The sequence below is a fragment of the Coenobita brevimanus genome, chromosome 75 (genome assembly GCF_032717465.1).
Source record: "Coenobita brevimanus isolate Jiangsu-jjx chromosome 75, ASM3271746v2, whole genome shotgun sequence".
NCBI classification, from domain to species: Eukaryota; Metazoa; Arthropoda; class Malacostraca; order Decapoda; family Coenobitidae; genus Coenobita; species Coenobita brevimanus.
The window spans coordinates 2782973-2808595 of NC_137028.1; the positions used below are offsets into that span (position 1 = coordinate 2782973).

General features: G+C 45.6%; 1 protein-coding gene across 1 annotated transcript in view; it reads left to right on the top strand.

Annotated features, from left to right (window-relative positions):
- LOC145408017 (branched-chain amino acid permease BcaP-like) overlaps positions 1-25189 on the top strand; it is a 60512-nt gene extending 35323 nt beyond the window's left edge. The window contains exons 3-6 of the mRNA XM_080278818.1: positions 18909-19046; positions 20700-20866; positions 22847-22990; positions 23842-25189. Coding sequence (XP_080134944.1) covers positions 18909-19046; positions 20700-20866; positions 22847-22990; positions 23842-24963 — 1571 coding nt within the window. The 3' untranslated portion in view covers positions 24964-25189. The remainder of the gene's footprint in view (positions 1-18908; positions 19047-20699; positions 20867-22846; positions 22991-23841) is intronic.
- The last annotated feature ends 434 nt before the right edge of the window (positions 25190-25623 follow it).

The window sequence follows — 25623 nt, forward strand, 5'->3', positions numbered from 1 at the left end:
AGCTGAGTGTTGGAGCTTACGTGAAAAAAAAGAAAAAGAAAGGAAAACAAAAACGGCAGAGGATGAGGTATTGGGCAAAATTGGGAAAATAGAGAACGTAATGGGGAAAAGAGGAGAGAGAGAGAGAGAGAGCTGGGACTCGGAGGCAAGATGGAAGCAAAACCTAAAATGTGGAAGTTGTGACTGACTGGAGAGCTTTGAGAGTGTCCCACATTTGAAGAAGAAAAAAGTAGGAGAAAAATTATGGATTGAACTGGGAAGAGGGCGAGGAATAAAAGAGAACAAGAAATAGGTAGAAGAATTATTTTGTCAGAGAAAAGATGAGAGGGAAACCAAAGAATGGATTATAATATGACGATAGGTGTGGGTGGTCAAAATTTGGAGTGACGATTGAATATAGAGAAAAAAAAAATACCAAAGCAGGACGTGAGAGAAAAATGGAGGCAAACCAAAAATGAGAAAACGAAGAATAAAATGGAGAGGAATCTGAGACGTGAAAGTGGTCGATATTTAGAGGACAGACGAAAAAAAAAAAGAAGATAGATGGGTGAAGATTTTAAAGAGGAAGAATAGAATGATTAATAGACACATCAAGAGCGGAGAGAAAAATGAAAAGAAAGACAGTGAATTGTAGTCAGTGAGGAAAAAGGTGTGAAAGTGAGCGAATTTTGGAGGGAAGAGAAACTGACAAATATTAACGCTAGAATGGATTTGGACGGAAGGATGCAGAAGAAAAACATAATAAACAGGGAAATAAAAAATAATGGAGAGCAGCTTTGAGTATAATAATTGGAAAGAGAACGATATTTGGAAGAGTGGCGGGGAAAAAAAAAGTATATTGGAGTATTATCTGACGGGAGAAAAAACAATGCTTGGAGGAGTAAAAAAAAAAAGTAAAAACAAAATATTAATGCTAGACAGAGTTTGGGGAAGGACGAGAGTGAAGAAAAGAATAATGGGCAAGCGAGGAGGAGGGAGGAGGTGCATGAATGGCTGAGAGAGAGAGAGAATAATGTGTCTCTGCGCTGGGGGAAGGACACTATTGTTCCTTGGGCATAATGGCGACGAATACTTTACTATATTTCAAGGCTTTTCGGGGCTTTTGTCTTTATCTTTCATTCACGCCAAACTTTGTACTTATACGATTTTTAATTCTTCAACTCTCCAATTTTTTTCTTTTATCCAAACTCAGATAACCGGATTTTTTTTTTTTTTTTTCGCTTCCTCACTATGACTTTTTTAATTCTTGCTTTGTCAAACTGTTTTATCCACCTAGCGAAAACGTACTAGTAGAGAAGGGGTTAATGATGACTGTATTTTTCCCCCTGCAGGTGGGAAAGTCTCTCCTGAGCAGAAATAAATTGCGTGAAAGTAGAAAGAATAAGATGAAGAAGACATCCTTGTGAAAAAATAAAATTGGTACCTACAGACGATTTTATTTAACCATGTGTTCTGTTTTCCGAAGGTAAACTTTTTAGTAGTCTTTCAAGATGAGAGTAATCAAAACTGGATTATCTTTTTCCCTTAGACGATTATATTCAGTTTGGAGCGGCCATCAGTTTTAAATGAGATAACAGCGATTAATTTGTTGTCTCTACCTCCAGACGATTTTGATTAGTTTTGGAAAGGCCTCTGATACTGAAGGGGATTTTGAAGCTTTTTTTTTTTTTTATTTCCCTTGTTTTTCCCTCCTCCATTCATTGTCTCTTAAAAAAAAAATGAATAACTCTTCTGATCGAAAAGTTTATCCTAAAGAAAATAAAAATGTCTGGAGAAAAAGAGAATAAAATAAGAAAAGGCGTTGCTGTACCTGAGGGGCGTGAAGGATGAGGAAAGAGGGGAGTGAGAGTCGTGTGAAGAGCAGGCAGACTTCAGAGGGATTGAGAGGGGTGGAAGATGGTTTTGTGTGTGTGTGTGTGTGTGTGTGTGTGTGTGTGTGTGTGTGTGTGTGTGTGTGTGTGTGTGGTGGGGGTGGGGGACGGAAGGGGAACGGCTTACTTGTTGAAGTGCTGAGTAAAAATGCTGTTGCCAGGATGGAGAGAATGAATTATTAAAGAGTGAAAACATGGTCGATGAATTTATCCGTCAGGGCAGAAAAGTATGAGTAAAGGAAATGGTTATAGATCTACTTAGCATTGTCCGTTTATATTAGTTATACTTTTATCTCTATGTCCATCCATCTGTCTGTCTCTCTAGTGACCTTTGATCTTTGTATGCACGCGTTCAGCTATGGACCATCGTTAGGAAGAGAATCAGAAGTGTTGACATCATCATCGTAACCCTATGACCATTTAAAAGGGTTCAGTCTAATATCACGTATAAAGTAAATGAAAAAATAAAAGCTGTGAACCCATGAGTGGTGGAAGAGGGCACAAAACCTGTGTCCAAAAATTTCCTGTTGTGCAAAAATCGTGTTTAGGGCGGACACACGGTTACGGACAGGACCAATATTGGGTCGCTTTACCGCACAGGCACGTATCCGCAATGTATCCCACGCCCATAACGCAAACCGCATGTTGTAGTCGCATATTGAAGCCAGTTTCCAATGGTTTTACCGAAAGTGGGGACAGGGTGTGAGGGGGGGAGGGGGGACAGGGTGTAGGGGAAGGAGAGGGGGGGCTGTGTGGATGTGTGCGGGAGAGGGAGGAGTGTGTGTGGGTATATGTAAGAGAGAATGGTAGAGGGTGTGGGGGAGGGGAGAAGGGCTGTGTAGGTGTGTAGGAGAGAGGGGGAGGAGGTATGGGAGAAGGAGGGGGAGGGGCTGTGTGTGTGTGTGTGTATGTGAGAGGAGGAGGGGAAAGGACTGTGTGGGTGTGGGTGAGAGAGACAGCGACAGACAAAGAGAAGCAAAGATTCGGACAGAAAACAGAGAAATAGAGAGGGAGATGTATATTAGGGTGTTTGATTTACATATGATTTGAGTAACCAGTCTGACAGCTACGATTCAGCTTGAGTATGCTTGACCGACCATTTGACTTAATTTTAATGTGACCTACCTGCTAACTATATTGGATTCAGTGTGCAGTGTGTCTAGATGGAAGAACTCTACCTGCGTACCTGCCTACTTACCTATTATTTAACTTTCCATCAATCTAACTTACCGGATCACCGCTTAACAATAATTCGACGTACTGATTACTTCTACGTTCCTACTTATCATCGAATTAGACTTCCTGCTGACTAGGTGACTTGCCGAACAGTTGACCCACCTATGATTTGATATGCCTGCCGACCACCACCATTACTTACTAACCAACAGTCCGACCTACTTACTAACCCCTTGTACGTACCTACTTCATATTCTGACCTACTTACTGACCACTTTACTTACTGAAAAATAATTTGACCAACCTACTGACCACTTTACCCACTTGCTAACAATTTGACTAACTTACGTAACCACCCTACCTACATACCTACTTACCAACCACTTTACCTGCTTGCCTACTTACCGACAGTCTGACCTGCCAGTCACTTTACCTACTTAACCTCAATTTGACCTACCTACTGACCTGGTGTCGTGGGTGGGAAGGGCGTCCGTCTGATATTCCGGGCAGTCTCCAGGGCCCCCCACCTTTCAGGCCTGGTCTCTCCCCAATGACACCCAAGAAATCTCCAGGCACTTCACCTCAGACTTACCTTGACATTCCTCCCACTTGCCTGATTCGCCGACGGGGCACACGGATATGCAACAGGCGACACATATGCGACAGGCGACATTAACTGTATATGCAACACGTATATGCAAGACGAACATGCAGCAGATGACACATATACAACACGTATATAAAACACGGACAGCACTTAAGTATATGCAGTACTTATATTCAACAGACATGTATATGCAGTAGACAATACGTATTTGCACAACAGACAATACGCATATGAAACAAAACACATTCAGAAGACTACACGTATATGCAGCACGTATGTATATAATAGGCAGGATATTTTTAGGGACGGGGTTAAGAGTATGAGTAAAATGATAATTCATATCCCTCCTAGGACCTGAAAAATGTTATATTATTCTTCTTACCTCCAGGCATTTCATTTATCTTGGGAGTGGCTTCTCTCCTGAAGGATGAAACTTGTCTCCACGAAGCCTTTCAAGTCGTGAGGATTATTACTTGTTTTATTTTAGCTACCTCAAGGCGATTTTACTTAGTTTACGAGTACTTCTCTTCCTCTGAGAGATAATACACTCCTGTAGTTATGCACAAAAAATAATTCGTAATTCATCTTATGCCTCTTTTGCACACACAAATGAAGTAGGCATTATGTACAGTGATGTATGTGATATGAAGTGTTACCATTATCATCCAAATAAGAATTTACTGTGATATATGTAATGCGAAGCTGCTTTTACGCGCCAAAGTGGGATTTGTCATACAATTTCAAGCAGTATTTCACTTATCTTTAAGGGTAGCTGATCCGTAGGGCCGAGTAAAAGCACTTTCTGACACTGGAGAGTTGACCCCCCCCGACATACAGTGCTCCGTGGTGAAGGCTTTTGGAGTGTAGATTGAGAAGTGACAAATGGACACTGGTGTTGGAGAGACTGTGTTTGTGAGTAGAGTCTGTATATATCGTCAAAAGAACATCGACGGGGTGCTGACGTCTGAGGAACACGTGAAAGGACAAATGACTGCACCCGGATAGATAGCTGTAGCACTTCGCCTTGCTGAGAGAGAGAGAGAGAGAGAGAGAGAGAGAGAGAGAGAGAGAGAGAGAGAGAGAGAGAGAAAACGTTATTAATGCACCACGATCATCAACTCGCACATTCACACAAACTTCACGACAACGACACTAGACGTTAGACATGACTTTGGGTCGTGTCCAGATGAAGGGGAGACTGGCCATAACTCTCCCCGGGAAAGTCGGCAATGGCTCCTTAATGTTACTTATGCCTCTTAACATTGCTCCTTCATGTTACTTATGCTCCTTTTTGCTACTTGTCCCTCTTAATGCCATATTCCTTAAAATACGATGAATATGACGTTCTGCGCATCTTATTTTTCTTGTTTGATGGGGTTGCATATCGCCTTCATCAACATCGTTCTTTTCAAGCCGAATAAAATCATCAGGAGGCAGTAGGAATAAAATAAATGACATACTCGGGTTGAAGTGCTTAACCCCTTCAAACCGGTGACGAACTTTCTTGGATAATTCTTTGCTACCTTTAAACCATCTTATTCACGAGAGGGAGACGTCTTGCATGGAAGGGATTAGTGAAGGCTGTCTCTGTCCGTCTTCTCTGTCTGTCTGTATCTGTCTGTATGTTTGTTTGTCTTGTCTGTCTGTCTGTCTGTATCTACGCGTATCTGTCTGTCGTTTTGTAATCTCGGAAGGGGGACCATAGACGAATCACATCCATATCCTTCTCTCCCCTGTTGTTAGGCTGCACTCCAACCAACACGCCCCCACTTCCTTATAAACCTGCTTCCTCATATTAAAAAAACTCTTAACCTGCGCAATTTCGTGAGGAGGTAGCGAGAATTAACCAACATAGGCGTAGTCAGGGCTAAAGGCTAATGTGTCACCCTCGTTGTGCTTGGTGAATGGCTTGTGTCGTTAGTTTCATGGGTCATTCCTGCTGCCTGGATGCGTTATTAAGCCCATTCTTCACTAACGGCGCCTTCCCTGTTACCGTTGATGTGGGGAAGCGTGGGTTCTAGTTGGGTAGGGTCTTTAAACCTCAGCCTGTTCACTCCTAAATAATATGATGTAGTTACCTGGCTTGTAAATTCAACGGTGGAGTGTAGAGCAAGTAGCTGTAGCAGTAGTGGTAGTAGTAATAGTAGTAGTTGTTGTCGTTATTGTTGTTTTAGTAGTAGTAGTAGTAGTAGTAGTTGCAATATCAAGCTTATATGAACGTGAACCCAGTGGACTAATGGCCGGAATTGTCCTTCTACCACCCACCATCGTCCTTTCAGGGGATAGGGTCTGTTTATAACCAGTCATCTCAACCGCCTGGCCATATTGGTGCCATCACATGAAGGTGTCACTTTTCAGCACCTGTGTCGTAGAATAGAAAAATGTTTGCGTCCTTAATATTCGAGAGAGAGAGAGAGAGAGAGAGAGAGAGAGAGAGAGAGAGAGGGACAGACAGACAGACAGACAGACAGACAAACAGACAGACAGAGAATCGTGCTGACCGGCTGTTCACATGCTTTCCCAATCACTCCCCTGGCTCTCATTCCTGTTCTTCCTCCCACTTGATTATGTCCTCTTTTTTTTTTTTTTTTTCCATGACCCCCCCCCTCCAAAAAAGACACCCCTGTTCGTATGCTTTCCCAATCACACCTTCAGCTGCCAGTTTGTCCTTGATGTTTCCAGACAGTTTTATTTAGTGTGTGTGTGTGTGTGTGTGTGTGTGTGTGTGTGTGTGTGTGTGTGTGTGTGTGTGTGAAAAAACTTGTGCTGACCGCCTGTTCAAATGTTCTCCCAGTCACTCCCCTCCACCTTCCATTTTTATGTTCTACCCCTGTTCACGAGCCTCCATTTTTGTTCACCTCTAGTACACTGTTCACTTACACTGTTCAATTCCACTTGGGTTATTGCTTTCAGGGGGTGACGCTCAATAGTCCTTTTTTTTTTATTTTTTTTTTATTTCTCACGTTCGGGATAGATTGTGTGAGGGAAGGAAGTTGTGTGTGTGGGGTGGGTTGTGTGTGTGTGTGTGTGTGTGTGTGTGTGTATGTGAGTGTGTGTGTGTGTGTGTGTGTGTGTGTGTGTGTGTGTGTGTGTGTGTGTTATTTTTGAGTTAATTCCCTTTGAAGTTTTCATCTTGTATTTTTCGTATGTTTTGTTTCAGCTCGTTTGTTTTGTTGTTCACATTGTTTTTCTTTTAATGTTTTCGGGATAATGTGTTTGTGTGTGTGTGTGTGTGTGTGTGAGTGTGTGTGATTTCTGAGTTCAGCATATGTGACATTTGGTGTATCCTGTTTTTTGTTTTTAATGTTATTTAAGTTTCATTCTTTTGACATCCAGCTTCTTCCCTCTTCCTCTCGTTCTGTCTTCACTCCTCTTTCTCTTGTTCTGGGTAGGCTGTTGTGTGGATTCTGTCGAGATATCTTGTGATGACCTTAGGCTTATTATTTTTTACTTCCTCTGTTGTATTATTTTTGCTGTTACGTTCGAGGTAGATTGTGTGTGTGTGTGTGAGTGTGTGTGTGTGTGTGTGTGTGTGTGTGTGTGTGTGTGTGTGTGTGTGATAAGATAATAGATATAATTTTCAACCGGGATTATCGAAAAACTTGGGTTCGTCGGAGAGATGCTGTTCGTCACCATATTTCCTGGCTCCTGCTGCTGTGGTAAATGTCCCTCCTTCACCAGGTGTCGTTGTCATCACTCTCTCTCTCTCTCTCTCTCTCTCTCTCTCTCTCTCTCTCTCTCTCTCTCTCTCTCTCTCACACACACACACACACAGACACACACACACACACACACACACACACACACACACACACACACACACACACACACACACACACACACACACACACACACACACACACACACACACACACACACATGAGTTACACCTTGACCTGAATAGCAATAATAAAGCCATTAGGATTTCTCAGTTTCTTTAACGATAAAATTAACGTAAGAAAAACGCACCATAAATTTTTGTACACGCTTAGTACGATCACGGTGGTGGAGAGGGACGCCTTCATGTGGTGGCACCGATATTACCAGGTGGCTCCACTGCCTGGCTATACGAAAATCTCCCATATCATTCCCTATCTTCCGAAAGTAGGATCGTGGACTGCAGGAGGTTAACTTCAGTCTGCAGTCCACGGGGTTTACATCGTGTTTAGCTTGATACCACAACTTAAACAGTATGGTGATTTTATTTTTGTTTTCCTGCTTTCCATAAACAGTTTTATTAAACATTAGGTGAGATATTTATTTATTCAGTGACTAGAAACAATCTCTAATGGTCTGTTTAATATCATGACTTCTTTTATTTTCCTCTTCCTTATAAATGAGTTAATAAGCTAGTGCAAATGAAGGAAGATCGCCCTGGCTTTATGTTGAGAGAGAGAGAGAGAGAGAGAGAGAGGCGAGGGTGAAAGAGGGCTGCGTTCTAATAACCGCCCGGCGCCTCTCCGTCCCCTGAATTGTAAGGGCGAGGCAACCACTGGCACCCATTCTCGTTGACTTCGATATCTTCCTTTTATTTGTGTACTTATTTATTTATACACTTTAATCCCTTCAATCTGGCGACGTACAGGATTTATATCGTTTATTCTTGCTGTCCTGACGATTTTATTCAACACAGGATAGAGTTGAAGGGATTACATAGAGCCTTCATTAACGCCCTTAGTGTTAGGCGAATACAAGATGCTGACTTAAACTGTACGTAGGAAAGAGGAAGGGAAACAGGGAGAGAAAGAGCAATATTCCAAATTAATGCACATATGAGTAATTGACTGGAATCCACAATATTAATTTGAACAGGAAAAACATGGGCAATCTCATTTGTGTGTGTGTGTGTGTGTGTGTGTGTGTGTGTGTGTGTGTGTGTGTGTGTGTGTGTGTGTGTGTGTGTGTAAGTGCTGTATTTATTACCGGGGAAACAGGGAAAGCGAGTAATTGGCCGGGCCTCATTTGGGGATGGCTTGAATATATGGCCATTTTCAGTATTAGTCGCTCCCTTCGGTTTTGCGGGTTTTTGTTCGCCTTTCCGGATAGTGGTGGTGGTGATGGTGATGATGATGATGAGGAGGAGGAGGAGGAGGATGTCGGTGATGATGATAATAATGATGAAGATGAGGAGGAGGAAGAGAAGGATAAATGCCGTGATGATGATGGATGATGATGATGATGTTGATAATGATGATGGTGAGAAGGAGGAGGAAGATGATGATGATGATGATGGATGATGATGATATTGATAATGAAGATGATGTTGATGATGATGTTGAAAATGATGATGATGATGATGAGGAGGAGGAGGAGGAGGAGGAAGATGATGATGATGATGATGATGATGATGATGTTGAGGATGGAAGTTGTCCCTACCTTGAGAGGGGTAGTGGCTTCAGCATTAACACTTTCTGACTCCAGTACAACCACTCATCCGAACATAATTTTCCACCGTTAACCAGAAGAGACCAAAAGAGTTCTTCCGACAGTGAGAGGGTTAAAAATTTCCCACGATATATAAGTTGAATTTTCCGAGAGAATTGATGATGGTCCAAGTGGATGAAAGGAAGAGAGGAGTCAAAAGGAGGCCAGGGTGAGAGAGGAGTAGAATTCTGTGCAGCTGGTGGAATTCTATGCAGCTGGTAGAATTTTGTGCAGCTGGTGGAATTCTGTGCAGCTAGTGGAATTCTGTGCAGCTGGTGGAATTCTGTGCAGCTGGTATTACGCTGTTCTAGCTAAATTCCAAGCATTAGGGTCACGCTGGTTAGTTGCTTGTGTTGTTGTTATTGTTTGTTGTTTTGTTTGTTGTTGTTGTTGTTGTTGCTGCTCTTCTCCAATCTTTCTAGTGACAGTGTGAAAGTGTAATTGCTTTCTGTACAAAATATTAGGGACGCGGTACTAGTGTGAAAAGTTTAAATTGGAGTTGTATAGATAAGTCATTGCCTGAGAGAGAGAGAGAGAGAGAGAGAGAGAGAGAGAGAGAGAGAGAGAGAGAGAGAGAGAGAGAGTCAAAGAAAAGAAAGAGAACTGTGGAAAAAAGTGGAAAAATGAGGTGTGGAAAGATGTGATGGCACTGGGGTGGAGAAGGTGAGGGGGGAGCAGGGTAGTGGTGGGAGGAAAAATGAGCTAGAGGAATGAAACAGGGAGAGGAGAATGAGAAATGAGGCAGGAGAGGGGAGAATGAGAAGAGTGAGTAGGTGGTTCAGGGAAGATGAAGTATGGGTAAGGTATAGTGGAGGTGTGGGAGGGTGTGGTGGAGGGAGGGAGTAGTGTAGAGGGATGGGATGGAGCGGAGATGAGGAGGAAAAGGATATGGTGGAGGGAAGATGAAACTTGTAATGATGTGGTTTCGTGGAGGAAGTTGAGGAGGAACGGCATACGACGAAAGGGTAATGAGGTGTTGATTGATATGGTTACAGTGGAGTGGTTATGTGTGGAAGGATATAAGGATGTTTCCAGGCCTCACGTGGGAGGATGAGGAGGAAAAAGGATGTGGTGGAGGGGAGATGAGGTGTGGAGGGATGTGGTGGTAGTGGAGGGGGGTGAGGAGGGGACATGATGATGGAAAGGGGGTGAGGAAGGGCATGGAGATATTAATGGGCGAGAGAGAGGGGGGGGGGTGATAAGGGGGGTGGATATGGTAGGGGATGAGGAAGACTGAACATGGAAGAGGTTGGGAGTGAGGGACAGGGAGATAAGGGGGATGGAGATGGAGGGAATGGGGCAGAAGGAAGAGGGTCAGGGAGGTGGTATGGGAGTAAGGAGGGGGGCAGGGGTGGAGAGGGGGGTTGGTGGAGGGGAGTGGGGAGTGCAATATCCTGGAGGGTCGTGTTGTCGCTCGTACTCAGGCCACCGACATTCCAGTGACTTTTTTTGAGGGGAGACGCAGATGAAGGGGAGGCGATGAAATGGAGAGGGGAGGAGGGAGAAATGAGGAGAGGTAGTGGAAGGGGAGGGGAGGAGAGAGAGAAAAGACTGAGAAAGGTGGGAAGGAAGGAGGAAAGGAAATGAGAGCAGAAAGAGAAGGGGGGTGGAGGTGATGAGATGGAGGGAAGGAGTTGAGAAGAGATTTGGAATGATGAAAAGGGAGGAGGGAGAAAGAAGGAGTAGTGGAGATAATGAGACGGAGGAAAGGGAGGGAGTGAGAGGAGGAGAGATGAAGGTGAGGAGGGAGGAAGAGAGGAGGAAATATAAATAAAACAGATTAGAGACAAGACGGAAAGAAGATGGAAGGAGAAATGAAAGAAAGGAAGGAAGGATAGGAAGTGAAGTTAATAAAAAGATACTGAGATGGAATTGCATGAAGCGAAGGAGGAAATAGGATAAAAGAGAACAGGAATAAAAAAAGACAATTATGGAAAGCGTAAAAGAAAGTTGCGGAAGGAAATAGGAGGAAGAATTAAAGAAGAAGGTGTAAAGTAAAGGTCAGAGAGAGAGAGAGAGAGAGAGAGAGAGAGAGAGAGAGAGAGAGGGCTGGGGGCACAGGAGAAAATGCTAACAGAAAAATATTAGATGGAAGGGGGCTCGTAGAGAAACTATTAAAAGAGAGAGAGAGTGAAAGAAATGAAAGAGTGAGAGAATGGTGTCTGTAGAAAAGAGTGAAAAACGAAGGAAAGAATACTGTGAGCAAATGATGGGAAAGAAAATGGTGAAAAATTAAATAAGAAAATAAAAGGAGGGGGACGAGACAAGTGGAGAGAGAGAGAGAGAGAGTGAGAGAGTGAAACTTTGCCTATTTCTTGCAGGCCAAACTTCCCCTTATTCTCTCTCTCTCTCTCTCTTTCCCTCCCTCCCTCTCTCTCTCTCTCTCTCTCTCTCTCTCTCATATTGAAGGGTAGACTCAATAATACTCCCGGAGGGGAAGATTTTCAACATGGGGGCAATATATTGGGAAAGCCGGGAATATCGAGCAAGGCAGGAGGGGTGAGGAGAGAGAGAGAGAGAGAGAGAGAGAGAGAGAGAGAGAGAGAGCCGGCAACACTTTCGTCCCATCATCCACATGTTCAGGTTAATTCATAAGACGCGTCCTTCATCCTCTCATCTGGGCGTGATGTCAGAAGCGATCCAGCCAATCATGCTCATTGCACGTCCAATTAACCATCCAATTATCCATCCAATTCCAGACATCATACCGTTACTAGAGAGGGACGCCTACGTGTGGTGGCACCGATACTGCGTTGTTATACAGAAGTCCCTCAGCTTTCTCCCTGCCCCCAAGAGGAAGATGGTGGACTGCAGGACAAGGGTAACTTCAGCCTGCAGTCCACTGGGTTCACGTATCAGATGAGCCTGGGTTTGCAACTGCTACTTTACTGCTACCACTCTGACCACATACTTGCCCTCATGACTTTAACCTAACCTAAAACTGCCACCTCTTTGCTTTTTGATCATCCTAAGCTGATTTTCTTAAAATATCTTTCGACTGTTTCCTTTCATCACTAAGATTTTTTGTTTTGCAGGAAGATCAGAAGTTATAGGGTGACTGTGTGCTCTCTGTGCTCTCCACTATTTAAGTAGTAGACGTCAGGAACGGGCTCCCTGTGTCCAAAGTCGAGTGCATAAAAATGACAGTTGTATTTGAGAGTCGTTTGATGCTTGTAGCTCAGTCAGATTAACTGCTCCCTTCGATTTTTCATCCTCTGATACCAGCGCTATGTTCACTAGTTTAGATTCTGTTGCCAGTGATCTCGGTGCTCCTTCCAGTCACCTGCGCTGTTCACTTAATCTTATCTAACATGGTTTAACCAAGTCCAGCATACCAACCTAGCCTAACTCCGACTCAGCCTAACCTAACCTAACTAAACCTAAACGAACCTATCTTAACCCAGCCTAACCTAACCTCATCTAACCTAGCCTTACCTAACCCAGCTCAACCCTACCCAAACAAAACCAACCCACTAATCCAAACCAAACCAAACCTAATGCAATCCAACCTAACGTAACCCAGTCCAACCTCTTCAGTTATCCACGTGTTTCCCTCAGCGACCCGGGCAGTTCACCCAACCATCAGTGGTCCACAAGGCAGCTCGTATCCTCCCTTTTTCACTCAGCAGCTTTCATTAATGTCGTTCGCTTTACCTCTGCCATGTTAGCTTTGAATTCCTGGCGACCTTTCTCCCTCAGTGACCTTAAATAGATAAATGAGCATCGTTAACTGGTTATTAGTTTGGAGTTGGGGGGAGGGGGAGTTTTGATGCTAAGGTGGGGTTGTTCAGCTGAATAAAATTGTCTTTAGCTTAACTAAACTAAATTCGTATGTAGTAGGGAAAAACAATCTTTCTACCCCAGGACATCATATGATATTCTTGCCTTCATCTCTCCAACTTAAATGTTGAGGTGTAATGAGGTGATTAAGGCTGCAGGAATCAGTGTGTCTGTGTAAGTGCTTGAGTGATTAGGGTGTGTGTTTGAGTACATATGAAGTCGCAAGATTAAGAGGGTGTAGGGATGTGTAAGTTGACGAAAGCGTTTTGTGTGTGTGTGTGTGTGTGTGTGTGTGTGTGTGTGTGTGTGTGTGTGTGTGTGTGTGAGTGAGTGAAGTGATCTTCTGCACCTGAAAGTGTTTGTGTAAAGGACTCCATCAGTAATATTAGATAATTACATAACCACTTAGTCCATAATCCCTGCAGCTTCTCTTGACCTGTTTGTACCGTGTTGACCTACTTGAGTGTGTGAGGGAGTGAGTATGTGCAAGGCTGAAGTGAGTAAGTGAGAACATGAAAAGGTTGAAGTGAATGGAATAGCAAGTGAAGGGCTGAAGTGGATGAGTGTGTAGGAAGAGGTGCAAGGACAGAGAGAATGTAAGTAAATATGTACGGGAATGAAGTGTGTGTGTGTGAATGAGTGCAAATGTGGAGTGAGTATGTTAGTGTGTGAAAGGGTGCAAGGATGAGGAAGATTGTTATAGTGTGCGAGGAAGCTGAAGAGTGAGTAGTGAGTGAGTTCGTCCAGGAAAGAGGCGTGTGTGTGTGTGTGTGTGTGTGTGTGTGTGTGTGTGTGTGTGTGTGTGTGTGTGTGTGTGTGTGTGTGTGAATGTAAAGGTCAGCATCAGTGACAGTGATGCAGGAGATAATTATATTTCAATTTCACGTCACTCCATAACGCCTCCAGCATTTCCACGAACTCGAACCCCTCCTTCCTCCCATCCCCCCTCCTTCCTTCACCTCACTCCACAATCCCTCCAGCATTGCCATCAACCCCTCTTTCATCCTCCTTCCCCTCCTTCCTTCACAGCATTTCCACGAACCCCTCTCCCCTCTTTTTTCCCCCCTCCTTCCTTCACCCCACTCCACAATCCCTCCAGCATTTCCACTGGCTTCTGTTTTCTCTCCCTATCCTTCCCTCACCTCACTCCACAACGCCTCCAGCATTTCCATTAATCTCCCTTTCCTCCTCCTCCCCGACTCCTTCCTCTCCCCACCCCAGCTGTCATGTGTTTGCCTGACTGAGTGAGTGTATATCCTGTAGTGTGTATTGAGTAAGTCGGTGTGTAGTGAGTATATATTGAGTGTGTCTTGAGTTCTTGAGCGAGTGAGATTAATTAGTAGTCTTACTTTGTTGTGTAACTCTAAGACTGAGTTTAAGTTAAAAATATAAAGTAAAAATATTAGGGTAATGTCCGAGCCTTACAGGGAACCGGATATCAATATACTTCCGCTTCACCTTAGTCAGCCTCTGTAGATCACGAGTCTCATTGCTTAGGGGAATGGAAAGTTTATCACCATCGTCGTCTTCGTCGTCTTGGCCTCTGTTTTCTACTTAAGGATGGGGTGTAGTTAAGTTCATAAAGTTTAGAATAAGCTAAAAATTCAGAGTAAGATCTGGGCTTCAGTGAGAATAGATAATTTTTCTAGGATCATTCTAATTCTGTTCCACGTCAGTCCGCAGTCTCCCCTTCCTTCCACCTCCCCAGCGTTCTTCCCCCTATCCCTCATGTCCCTTTTTCTCATTCCTCACACGCTATCCTTCCCTTCCCAGACTTCTTCCCTCACCCACCAACGCCACTCCCCACCTCTCCCTCCCCTCCCCAGCTGTCCCCTGTTTACCAAGGATTTATGCAGCTGTAATAATTCATCTGGGATAGTTAGCCTCAGCCACTTACTGTACCTTCGCTTCCTAGTTTCCAAGGCGTGATCTTATGTCTCTTGCACTTCCGTAAGTTGAATTAACCCAAGTCGATGGCGTATTTTTGTCATATGTTCTTGCTACCTCCAGGGGATTTCATTAAGAAGATCTCGTTTTGAAGAAGTTGGTGAAAGCTGTATCTTATCCCTTCATCTCGAAAGGTCTCCCCAAAGCTGAATAAAATCGTCTGGGGAGAGCAAGATTAAAGCAAATATGTGAGACAAACTCCTGGCAGTGATAAATCGGTTTATCTTGCACTCTCGAGACAAATTTTTACTTGGCTCAGAGGAGACTTTCTATACAAGAGGACTTAGCTCTTGAGATACACGCCAAGGTTGCAACTGCATTGGAGGCGCCGCATCCCGTTACACAGTGCCATTTCTTTGTGCATACCTGTTGATTGATGTTATCTGTATTTTACTTAATCCTTAACCTCTTCAATCCCATTACGTAACCTGCCTGTATTTTTTTTTTTTTTTGGTATTTTCAGATATTTCTTTCAGTTCAGTAGAGATTTTTCGCTTACGGGAGGCTAAATATATCCTTCATATACCCCTTCACTACGAGGGCTCCATTGTGTAAACTCGTCTGGTAACAAAGAGAATAAAAATACAAAATGCGTCACCGGATTGAAGGAGTTAATGGATATGTAGATAAATATTAGGCATGTTTTTAGATAATACTTTTCGCTTTGATAAAATGTGAACAAAAATTTAACCTTTATTCTGTAGATACTAATACTGGCTTTGAAATAATAGGAACAAACATTAAGCATTTTGGGAGGTATTAATTTTTCCATCGGTACATTATGAATAAAGAATGAACATTTATTTATATTTTAGTTACGATACAGTATGAACAGATTTTAAGCTTGTTTTTAGTACGTATTGATAACGAATAAATTTGATGTGTTTTTTGTATATATTAATTTAGGCTTCGATACAGTATGAATAAATGATCAAGCATAATTTTTCATGTATTAGTTTTCACTTGGATGCGGCATGTGTTAGGTGGCCTCAGGTGCGTCGACCCTGGACCATTGAGTGTGAGGGGGGACAATAACAACCCTCCCCCCCCCCCAGCTCTCACCCATATTAACTATCAACTCGGGGACGTCACCAGCCCCGTCTAAACTCCCCCATAACGGCAGACATACAGGACCCTATTACATCCAGCACCACCCGCTCTTACTGTTTGGCTGTGTTATTGGCATTATCCTTTGCTGTTTAATTGCATACGTTGGCACCAGCTTCTGCTCTACAATTTTACTGTTGGCACCACCCTTTGCTGTTTGCTATACTGTTTCCCTCGCCCTCTGCTGTTTAATTATACTGTTGGCACCACCGTCTCCTGTTTAGGTCTGCTGTTGCCACCACCCTTTGCTGTTTCGTTATACTGTTTGCACCATCATCTCTTACACTGTTGGCACCACCCTCTGCTGTTTAACTACACTGTTGGCACCACCCTCTGCTGTTTAACTACACTGTTGGCACCGCCCTCTTCCGTTTGACTTCACTGTTGTCACCATCATCTACTGTTTGTTTGTACTGTTGTCACGATCCTCATTTTTTTTTTTATTCTACTATTTTCACCCCTTGTACTGTTTAATCCTCCAGTTGCCACCACCTCGAATACTGTTGGCACCTCCGTCTGCTGTTAATTCTGTTGATGTCACTACCCTCTCTTATACTGTTGGCACTCTCCTCTGCTGTGTAATTATAGTGGTGTTGGTGTTGGTGGGCCGGGTGCAACGAGCCGTGTTGGTGAACGGAACATACCATAAACATCTGCAACCAGCATTATAGCAGTGGGCGTCTCCTATGTTACCGTGGGGAGGCGGGGGGAGAGTGGAGGGAAGGATGCAGGAGGTGGAGGGAGGTACAGAGGAAGGAAGGTAGGGAAGGAGGGGAGAGAAAAGAGGGTACGAAGGAGGGGGATAGGAATAGGGGGAGGATCATAGAAGGGTAGCAGGGAGGAACAGAAGAGGGAGGGTAGGGAAGATGGAGTGATAGTGGAGGGGGTATGGATGAAGAAGGAAGGAAGGGGAAGAGGAAGGCTTGATAAGAAGGGCGGAGACTGTAAATGGAGGGATGGATGGAGGGTGGATGGGAGCGAAAGGAAGGAGGGAGGAAGGAAGGGATGGAGGAGGGGTACGAAGAAGAGGGGGGGGGAAGAGGATGGAGAAGGAGGGAGGAGACGAAAGAAATGTGTATGATTGGCTAGAGTTGAGAAATGTAATGTGTAGCAGGGAAACGGTCAGCAGGGGAAGATAGTTCCGGGAGAGGAGGGGAGACATGGGAGGGGGAAGGAGCCAGAGGAGAGAAGGAAAAGGCGGGGGAGGGGGAGGGGAACGGGTGTTAGACAAGGGAGCAGCGAGAGGGGATGGGACAGGGAGTGGTGAGGGAAGGGAGGGACCAAGGGGAGGGATGAAGCAGGGGAGGGGGAAAGCGAGGGAGGGGGGGGAAAGTCAAGGGGGAGGGCGAGGGATGGGAAAGGCTGGTGGGGTGAAAAAGGGAAGGGAAATAGGACAGGGACGGGGAGCGAAGTGGGGAGGAAAGCAAAGGAAGCCAGGGAAGGGCGGACAAGAAAGTGGGGAATGGGAGAAGGACCAGGGGGAGGGGGTGGACACGAAGGTGAAGGGAAGGGGGGAGGGAAGGGAAAAGACCAGGGCGAGGGGGAAAGAAGGGGGATAGCCAGAGCAATTCTAACCACGGAGCGTGTGATTAGATAGCAGAGTTACTGTGACGGTAATGTATATATTTAATTTGTGTTTTGTGGTGTTTATGGCCAGTTATGAAAATTAAACTATATTTCTACCTAGGTCCACCTCCCCACCTTCCTCCCCCCTCCCCACCTTCCTCCCCCCTCCCCACCTTCCTCCCCCCTCCCTCTCCTTTTCCTATCTTTCTCCTCTTTTCCTCCCTCTGTTTTATCATTCCTCTCCCATCTTCCATTTTTCTACCTCTTGTATTCTTTTCCGCTGTCTCCTTTTCTTCTCTTTCATCCTTCAGTTCTCTCGTCTTCCTTTCCTCCCCTTTTGTCTTTACTCCATTACCCCCCCTCTCTCTCTCTCTCTCTCTCTCTCTCTCTCTCTCTCTCTCTCTCTCTCTCTCTCTCTCCTTGCCACCCTTCTCACCACTTCCTCCCGATCCTCCTCTCTCCCTCTTTTACCTCTTCTTCGCCTTCTCTCCTCTCCCTCCTCTCTCTCCTCCCTCCGTTCTCCTATCTCATCTATCTCCTGCTCTGCTAATTTCCACACGGTCTGGAGAGCCGTGCAGTCCATTTCTAATTCTTCTGCCAGTAAAAGAAGACTATCGTTTAAGTCCAGAAATTTGTGATCAAAAGGTCTGTGTGGTTTTAGAATCAGTGTAACTCTAGGTAACTTTTCCTCCCCCTTCCTTTCTCCCCTTCTCCCCTTGTCTCCCTCCCTTCTCTTCTCTTCTCTACTTTTCATCCCCATCTCTCCTCTCTCTTCCCCTCCCTCCTCTTTCGTTCTCTCCCTCTCTCTCTCCTCTCTCTTCCCCCTTGTACTCTGCTCTTCCTTCCCTCCCCCATCTTGCTCTCCTCGTGTTCGCTTCTCTTGCATTCCTCTCTTCTCTGCCTCCTCTCTTTTCTCCCTCTCCCTTCCGTCCATTCTCCCTCTCCCCTCTCTCCATTCACCCTCTCTCCTCCCTCCCTCCTTCTTCCCTCTCTCCCTCCTTCCTCTCCCTTTCCCTCTCTCCCCTGCCCTCTCCTTCCGCGATAAAAGATGTCAAATGATGTCTATTGAGCTGGAAAATCTCCTCTTGCAACTTACATCAAACTTTCACTCTTATTTTTTCCATTCTGGCACCAGAGTTTTGAGTGAAGGACGAGTCTTCCGTCACTCTGGGCACTGGCAGGGGCTTGTGTGTGTGTGTGTGTGTGTGTGTGTGTGTGTGTGTGTGTGTGTGTCAGAGAGAGAGAGAGAGAGAGAGAGAACGGGGGGGAGAATACATGTGCGAGTAATCAGGTTGCTATACCCCATTTATCTACAGGAGGTGCGTGTGGGAGCTAGTGTGTGTGTGTGTGTGTGTGTGTGTGTGTGTGTGTGTGTGTGTGAGAGAGAGAGAGAGAGAGCATCCTTTGTCTCCCCCTATATCTTCCAACAGGAGGTGCGTGTGGGGAGCTGTACGAGTGCGTGTCAGAGAGCGGCGTGGTGACCCAGGTATACTCCACCCTGGGGGAACTGCCAGCCTCCCTCGTCGCAGCCACGCTCCTCCTCGACCTCATCCTCATCCCGGCCATTGGTATGCTTCGTCCACCTTCATGAGACCCGGTAGTGAAGGCGTTTAAAGATATATGGACTCCAGCATAGCGTGTTTATTTACGTCCGTAGTGAGGGAGTTCAAAATGTACTGAATCCTTTGTACAGAAATTCCCATCCGAACAAAACATAATTTCAGACTAACTATGGAGTTGAGCATAGTAACCCCTCGTGGTGAAGAGGTTCTAAGTATGTTGCCCCATACATACAGGCAGTCTCATATTTATTCACACTTGAACTCTGACAAACTTTGGCCCCCACATGCAGACCGCTTCATACATACACTGTGTTATGGACATAGCACATATATTATCACACAAACTTTGGACTCTTGAAGCACAATAGTTGGGGGGAGTTCTTGGAAACGACTTTGTGGCGGCGTTCACTGGCCTCTTTAATGCCTACTTGTGTGGCTGCTCTCAGGCTTACGGCGCTGGCTTCCCCTAAGGGCCGCGTCACACCATGCCTGGAAGCGGACATATTCTCACGAAAATTGTTCGATCGTGTTGGTCGGGGTAAAAGTTGGAGTATGAACCGCCCGTGACATTAGGCCACGTTAGTACGAAGGACAGGCATGTAAGGATAACAGGAGGCCCGTTGGCCCTTAACGAGGCTATCTGTTAGGGAAACAATCAATTGGACAAAAACTCTAATTAACGTGTGTGAGAAAATGATTCACTTCCGGATGTAAATCGACAGAAAAAAAAGGAAAATGAGCATGGTTGATAAAAGATTTTTTTTTTATTTATTTTTTTCAAGAGAGATATCAAAGGAAATACTGTGCGCAACACAAGTTTTGCAATAATATACAGCACAGTATTTTTTATGTATAGCAGGGGACCTTCTTATAAGAGATTTGACTCCCAGAGGGCCAAGACATTTTTATATCATGTTCGATGTATAGGTGTAAATTCATTGTTTTTAAGGCATGATAAAATAAGGTAGTCAGATATTCAGCAAAGCGCTCTGTCAGCTGTTCAGGAAATATATCAAGTCAGTCGGTCAGCCAAGTGTCAGTCAGTTTAATAGTCAGTCATTCAGTCGTTCAGTTGATCAGACAGTATTTCAGTATTTCAGCCAGTCATTTGATCTGTATACTGTATATGCTAGTCACTCAGTCTGATAATGGCAATCAACCCCTTTGTCAGTCAGCTAATCAGTCAGTCGATCGAGCTATCAATCAGTCAGTTGCTGTCCAGTAATCTTCCACATAAATTTGTTTATTAATCCTTCCGTCAATCCATGAGCTACTCAGTAAGTCGGCCAGTCTGTCATTCAGCCAGTCAACGAATCACTCATTCAGTTTGCCCATCAGACTTTTAACTGTGACACCAGTCCGTTGGGCACTCCATCAGACACTAAATCATTTACCGATGAACCCTTCAGTCAACCAGTCAAGCAGTGAGTTAGTTAGTTAGTCGATCGATAAATCAGTTAGTCAACTTTATTAAATACTCTGTCCATCCATCCATAAGTCAGTCAGTTTATCACTCAATCAGCCAATCCCTTATTCAGTTAGCCAGTCAGCCTCTTAACCAATCCTCCAGATCTGTTCCACAGTTGACCAGTTAGTTCCTCAGTCAGGCAACCAGTCATCCTTTGCATCAGCTTCCCGTTAATCAGTCATCCCCACCAGGTGCCCGGGGTGGGAGTGAGTACGTGGTCCAGGCAACCAACTTCACCCTCAGCGGGCCTCCCCTGCCGCCCCGCCTTCAGGGCTACCCATACCTCCTGCCCCGCCCTGACCTCCTCGCCGGGGCGCTGGTGGTCCTCGCTACGCTGCTGGTGGTGGCGGGGACCAGGGTGAGAGAGAGAGAGAGAGAGAGAGAGAGAGAGAGACAGACAGACAGAGAGAGAGAGAGAGAGAGAGAGAGAGAGACGATAGCAGAGAACTCTTTGCAGTCTCATTCTGTATAGTATTCCTACATTATCAGTCGCACAGCATGCACTAAACACAGGCAGATTAAGTAGCAATCGCACAGTACTCATTCATACAAGGTTATTATTTTGATCACAGCCCTTAGGTGTACTTACTCCACTGCATTATACGGCTCTCATATTAGTCTGTAGTTTTGCTGGGCGAGTTTACGAATCTCATTTCACCTTCGTTTTGCTGTTTTCAAGTTCATGCCTGGAGCATATTTTGAGCAGGCGTAGGGGGAATGAGTGAAGGGGAAAGTTTCTGAAGGATGATCAGCGTGGAGATGTTGCAGTGAAATATCATCCAGACCAAGATAATGCTTATGAGGTGTTAGATGAAAGTATTAGTTATTATGCTTTGTGGATTCGGACATTTTCACTAACCCGCTAAGGTATTTAATGTGAAAATTTTATAAACAGCTACATAAGAACTTTAGACATATTTCTAGGGAGACCATTTAATGGAAAAGTTTTTAAGTATAGGCTATACATACGTTGCACAGTTGCTGTACTTGCCCTGGTGGGATAGCGTCAGTATTTGGCCATTACATTTTCGAACGTTCTTCGCACACCTTTAGTAGCCTTCTGTGACGCAGTGGATTTTTAAAAAATTCTCAATGTTACTGACTCGATATAGACTAGACAGACCCTTTCCCTGAGATCCAGCAGTCCCCTTACGCGCAGCAGACAGTACGCACACCTTTACATGTCGTTGCTAAGACACTGATGCCCACCGTCCTCACGGTATACACGCTCGGGCTGTCCCATTCAGAACTTGTGCGATGGTATTAGCAGGAGTGCAAGGGTGGAGCGTCCGCTAGCAAAGGAATTATCATATTTACTTGTACGGATTAATAGTCGCTCCATGCCCAGAATTCATCGTCCATCTGAGCAATGTAGACCCTGGAAATAGCTGGGTCTGGTATGCAAATTCCTTCCAACAACAAAAGTGTGGTGCTGAGCGCTGAGTGTATATTAAGCGCCTTAGTGCATGCATGGGTGGAGGTGAACAATGCCAGCGGTGTCCATGAGTGTGGTTCAGTGGAAGCATCATAATAGTGTGGTGTGGTGTGCTGTGCTGTGGGGGGGTGGGGTGATGTGAGGGGTGGAGTGTTGTTGTGTGGTGTGATGTGTATGGAGTTACATGGTGTAATTATAGTATGGTGAAGTGTGGCAAGGCATGACGTGGTGTGATATGGTGAAGCGAGGCGCGGTGAGGTGTGATGTGGTATGGTGTAATGTGGTGTGGTATTGTGGAGTGTAATGTGGTATGGTTTTTGACGTGCTTCTCTTGTGCCACAATAAGCTTGGTATATTTCCGGTATGCCTCCCCTCCCTTTTTCCACTTCATTTTTACTTATTCTAAATGCACCCTCTCTGCTTCCTCTCTCATTTCCTTTTCATTTGCCTCATCTCCTGTTCATGTATTTTCAGTTCGTTTTCCATTTTCTGAATCTTCCCCTTCCCTTTGAAATAGTGGGAAATTGAGTTTGGCTGGTGATGATGATGATGATGATTACAGTGACGACGACGACGATGATTGTGATGGTTATACTGACTGGGCTGCTGCTGCTGACAGTAATGGTGATTATGACCATGATTACGCTGACGACTACGATGCTGGTAATAGCAGTGATGATGACGTTGATGACAGTGATGATAACAATGACACTGGTGATGACAACGATGATGATAATGACGATTATGGTCATTACATCGATGTTATTGTTAATGACGATAGCGACGGTGACGATGATGACGATGATAATGACCTGTAGGAATAATATCAGAAACGCCTTTAACACACTCTCGATCCACCCACCCAACCCCTATCTCCTCGCCCATGTTTCTGCCGCCCACCAGCTTGCGTGTCGTGGGGGCCTGGGCTTGGGACTGTGTGTGGGCGTGGTGGTGCTGACGGCGGCTTCCTGCACCGCCTGTCTTAGTGCTGACCTGAAGGAGTGGGGCGAGGGACTTCAGGAGATGGTGTCACATGATATGCAGCAGGTGAAGTATTGACTTGAAAGCTTCTTGAATGGCACTACTACGATGAAGACCGGTTTTAGGAGGCAGTACCACAGTTGTAAGTAGCATTAAGTAGCTTAGTACGATTGTGGCTAGTTGAGTATTTGGAGGCGGTGTTGCGTAAGAGGTGAGGCATTGTGGTGAAACTATGTGGCACAACTGAGATTATAGACAGTTTTAGGCATTAGTTGGTGAGGAAGTGGGATGAGAGCCTGGATTAGGTGACGGCACATAATATATAGCTGGTAGGCTTGTCTGGTGGGGTTTACATGTTCTTATTCTTCACTACTTTTTCTTTCTTCCACCACCATCATTGCCGCCCTCGTCATCAGTGTCTACGTTTCCTTCCCACCTTGATTTTCGATACAGGTCATATATCCAAGGAAAGATTGCCAGTGTTAAATATTATAGCGTACATTTCTCGCACTTTCTTCCTTTCCAGGCATAACACGTATGTTTCACCTTAACCTTAACTGTCTTCCGAACTTTCATTAGGCTGACCTGCACTCTCCTTCAGAGTTATTTTCGCCTTATCATTTTCAGTATTTATTGGTTGGTAGTTCTCGTACTTTGCTGCTTCCCTATTCGTATTTCTGGATCATACCCACCCCATTAATCACTGAGAAATAGGGTTAGGTTGATGATGATGATAATGAGCATGGCGATAATGATAATAATGAAGATGAGGAGGAGGAGGACTTGTTTGAAATTTGTCATTGATATGGGCACTGGAAACTTCATTGCCGATATTGCCTAAGATTCTGTCTCTGCTTTGTTTCTTGCGTCTGTTGTCTTACCATCACATTTGTTGCTGATTTGTGTATACTTGGCAGGTGGTGAGCGGCGCAGCAGTGGTCAGCATAGGCGTGTGTGGGGCTCAGCACGCGGGGCTGATGGGCGGGGAATGCTGCCGCCAACGCACCATGGCCGTCCGCCTGGGTGTGGGCGTGGGCGTGGCGGCACTGATCCTGTTGATGCCTGTAGCCCTCGCCTCCACCCTGATTGACCCAGCCCTCCCGGCTCCTGTAGTCCATCTTTTCCCTCAGGAGTCCATGGGTGGGATGCGGGCGCTAGTGAGTGTGGGTGGCGTGGCTGGACTGTGGGCGGGGGCGGTGGGTGCCCTGCTGGGGGGATCACGCCTGATGCATCGTCTGGGGCGGGATGGATTGGCTCCCAGAGGATTAGGCCGTGTGTCTCGCCTCACCGCCACACCCTGGCTGGCCACTCTCCTTTGTGGAACCGCCGCAGCCCTGGCCGCCTCTCTCTGTCCATCGTGGGTGCTGCTGCGGGCAGTGGGTGCGGGTGGGCTCAGCTGTGGTGCGGCAGGGGCGGCTGCGGTTCTAGCCTACAGATACCAGCCAAAGATTACCATCCGAAGACCACCAGAACCAGGGTGTTGGGGGCCGCCCGCTCCCTCCTGTAGTGGCCACATCGATGCCATGCCCCCGCCTTGCTTAGACGAGGACGAGCCGTGCAGGGTGGCCGTGCACTGGACTGGAAGCTCGTGCACGTCCAGCCTTGTCGAACCACCCATACCCCCTACATGGTCGACATGGAGGACTTCTCGATTCTTGATGATGACTTTCGTGATAAATTGCGTGGCAGGGTCGGCCATGGTGCGGGGCGCGAGGCAGCTGCACATCGGTATGCTGGCGTGGGCGGGCGTGGCGCTGTGTGTGAGTGGGTGTTTGGTGTGTGGGGTGGGTCTCTTGCTGCAACCACACCACCCACATCCACACAACACCAAACATGACCCCGCTCCTGTCCTGCCTCTTCTCGCGCTTCTATGTAATTTGCTGTTACTCATACACTTGCCGCAGACCGCACTTGTGTTCGCCTGCGGGGTATGGGCGGCTGCGGGTGTGGCGTGGCTCCTGTGGGGGCGAACCTCCAGTACGGAAGCCGCCCTTAGACGTGCCCTTCTCACCCACCCTTCACACTCAGACCTCCTTTAATACCCAACAGACATATCACTAGTGCCAAACTGTTGATGCTCCAGTGCGTAAGTTTATGAGATTTTTCTCGCATGTGGTCTCGTGGGTTAAGGAGCTCCAGCAACCAAGATATGTTTGGAGTTGCTCACATATTGCCACCCAGCAGCAGGCGACTGGTCACTCGCCCTTAATGACCGAACTAAGCAACCTCGTCCCCGGCCCTTACGCTCCCGACGGGGCCAATAAAGGACTGAGCGATGGAAGAGATTGTGGTATAAATCACTGGAAAGTCTAGGTGTTAATTACCCCAGTTTCAGTAACAACCACGTCATGTCCGTGTGGGTTTCAAACTTTTCAGGCGGCTGCGCTTTTTTTTTTTTCCTGTAATGATACCAAAGGTGTTAATCTGGTCATCTACCCCTAAAGGATCAGCATTACAGTATCTTAGCATCGATAACTATGACGAGATGGGGAGAACTGGATATGGGCTCAGTATATAAGGCGGTAAAGATGCTTTATGGCGGGCAATGCGATGTGCACTTGATCTTTTCCACGCTGGTATGATGGCATGTGGCAGGCACAGAGATTATTCCTGGGTAGTTATTGTAAGGAGAAACCAGGGCTCGAAGGTATCAGGAAGCATCAAACTTTACATAGCTGTTTGTAAGTTAACCCAGACAG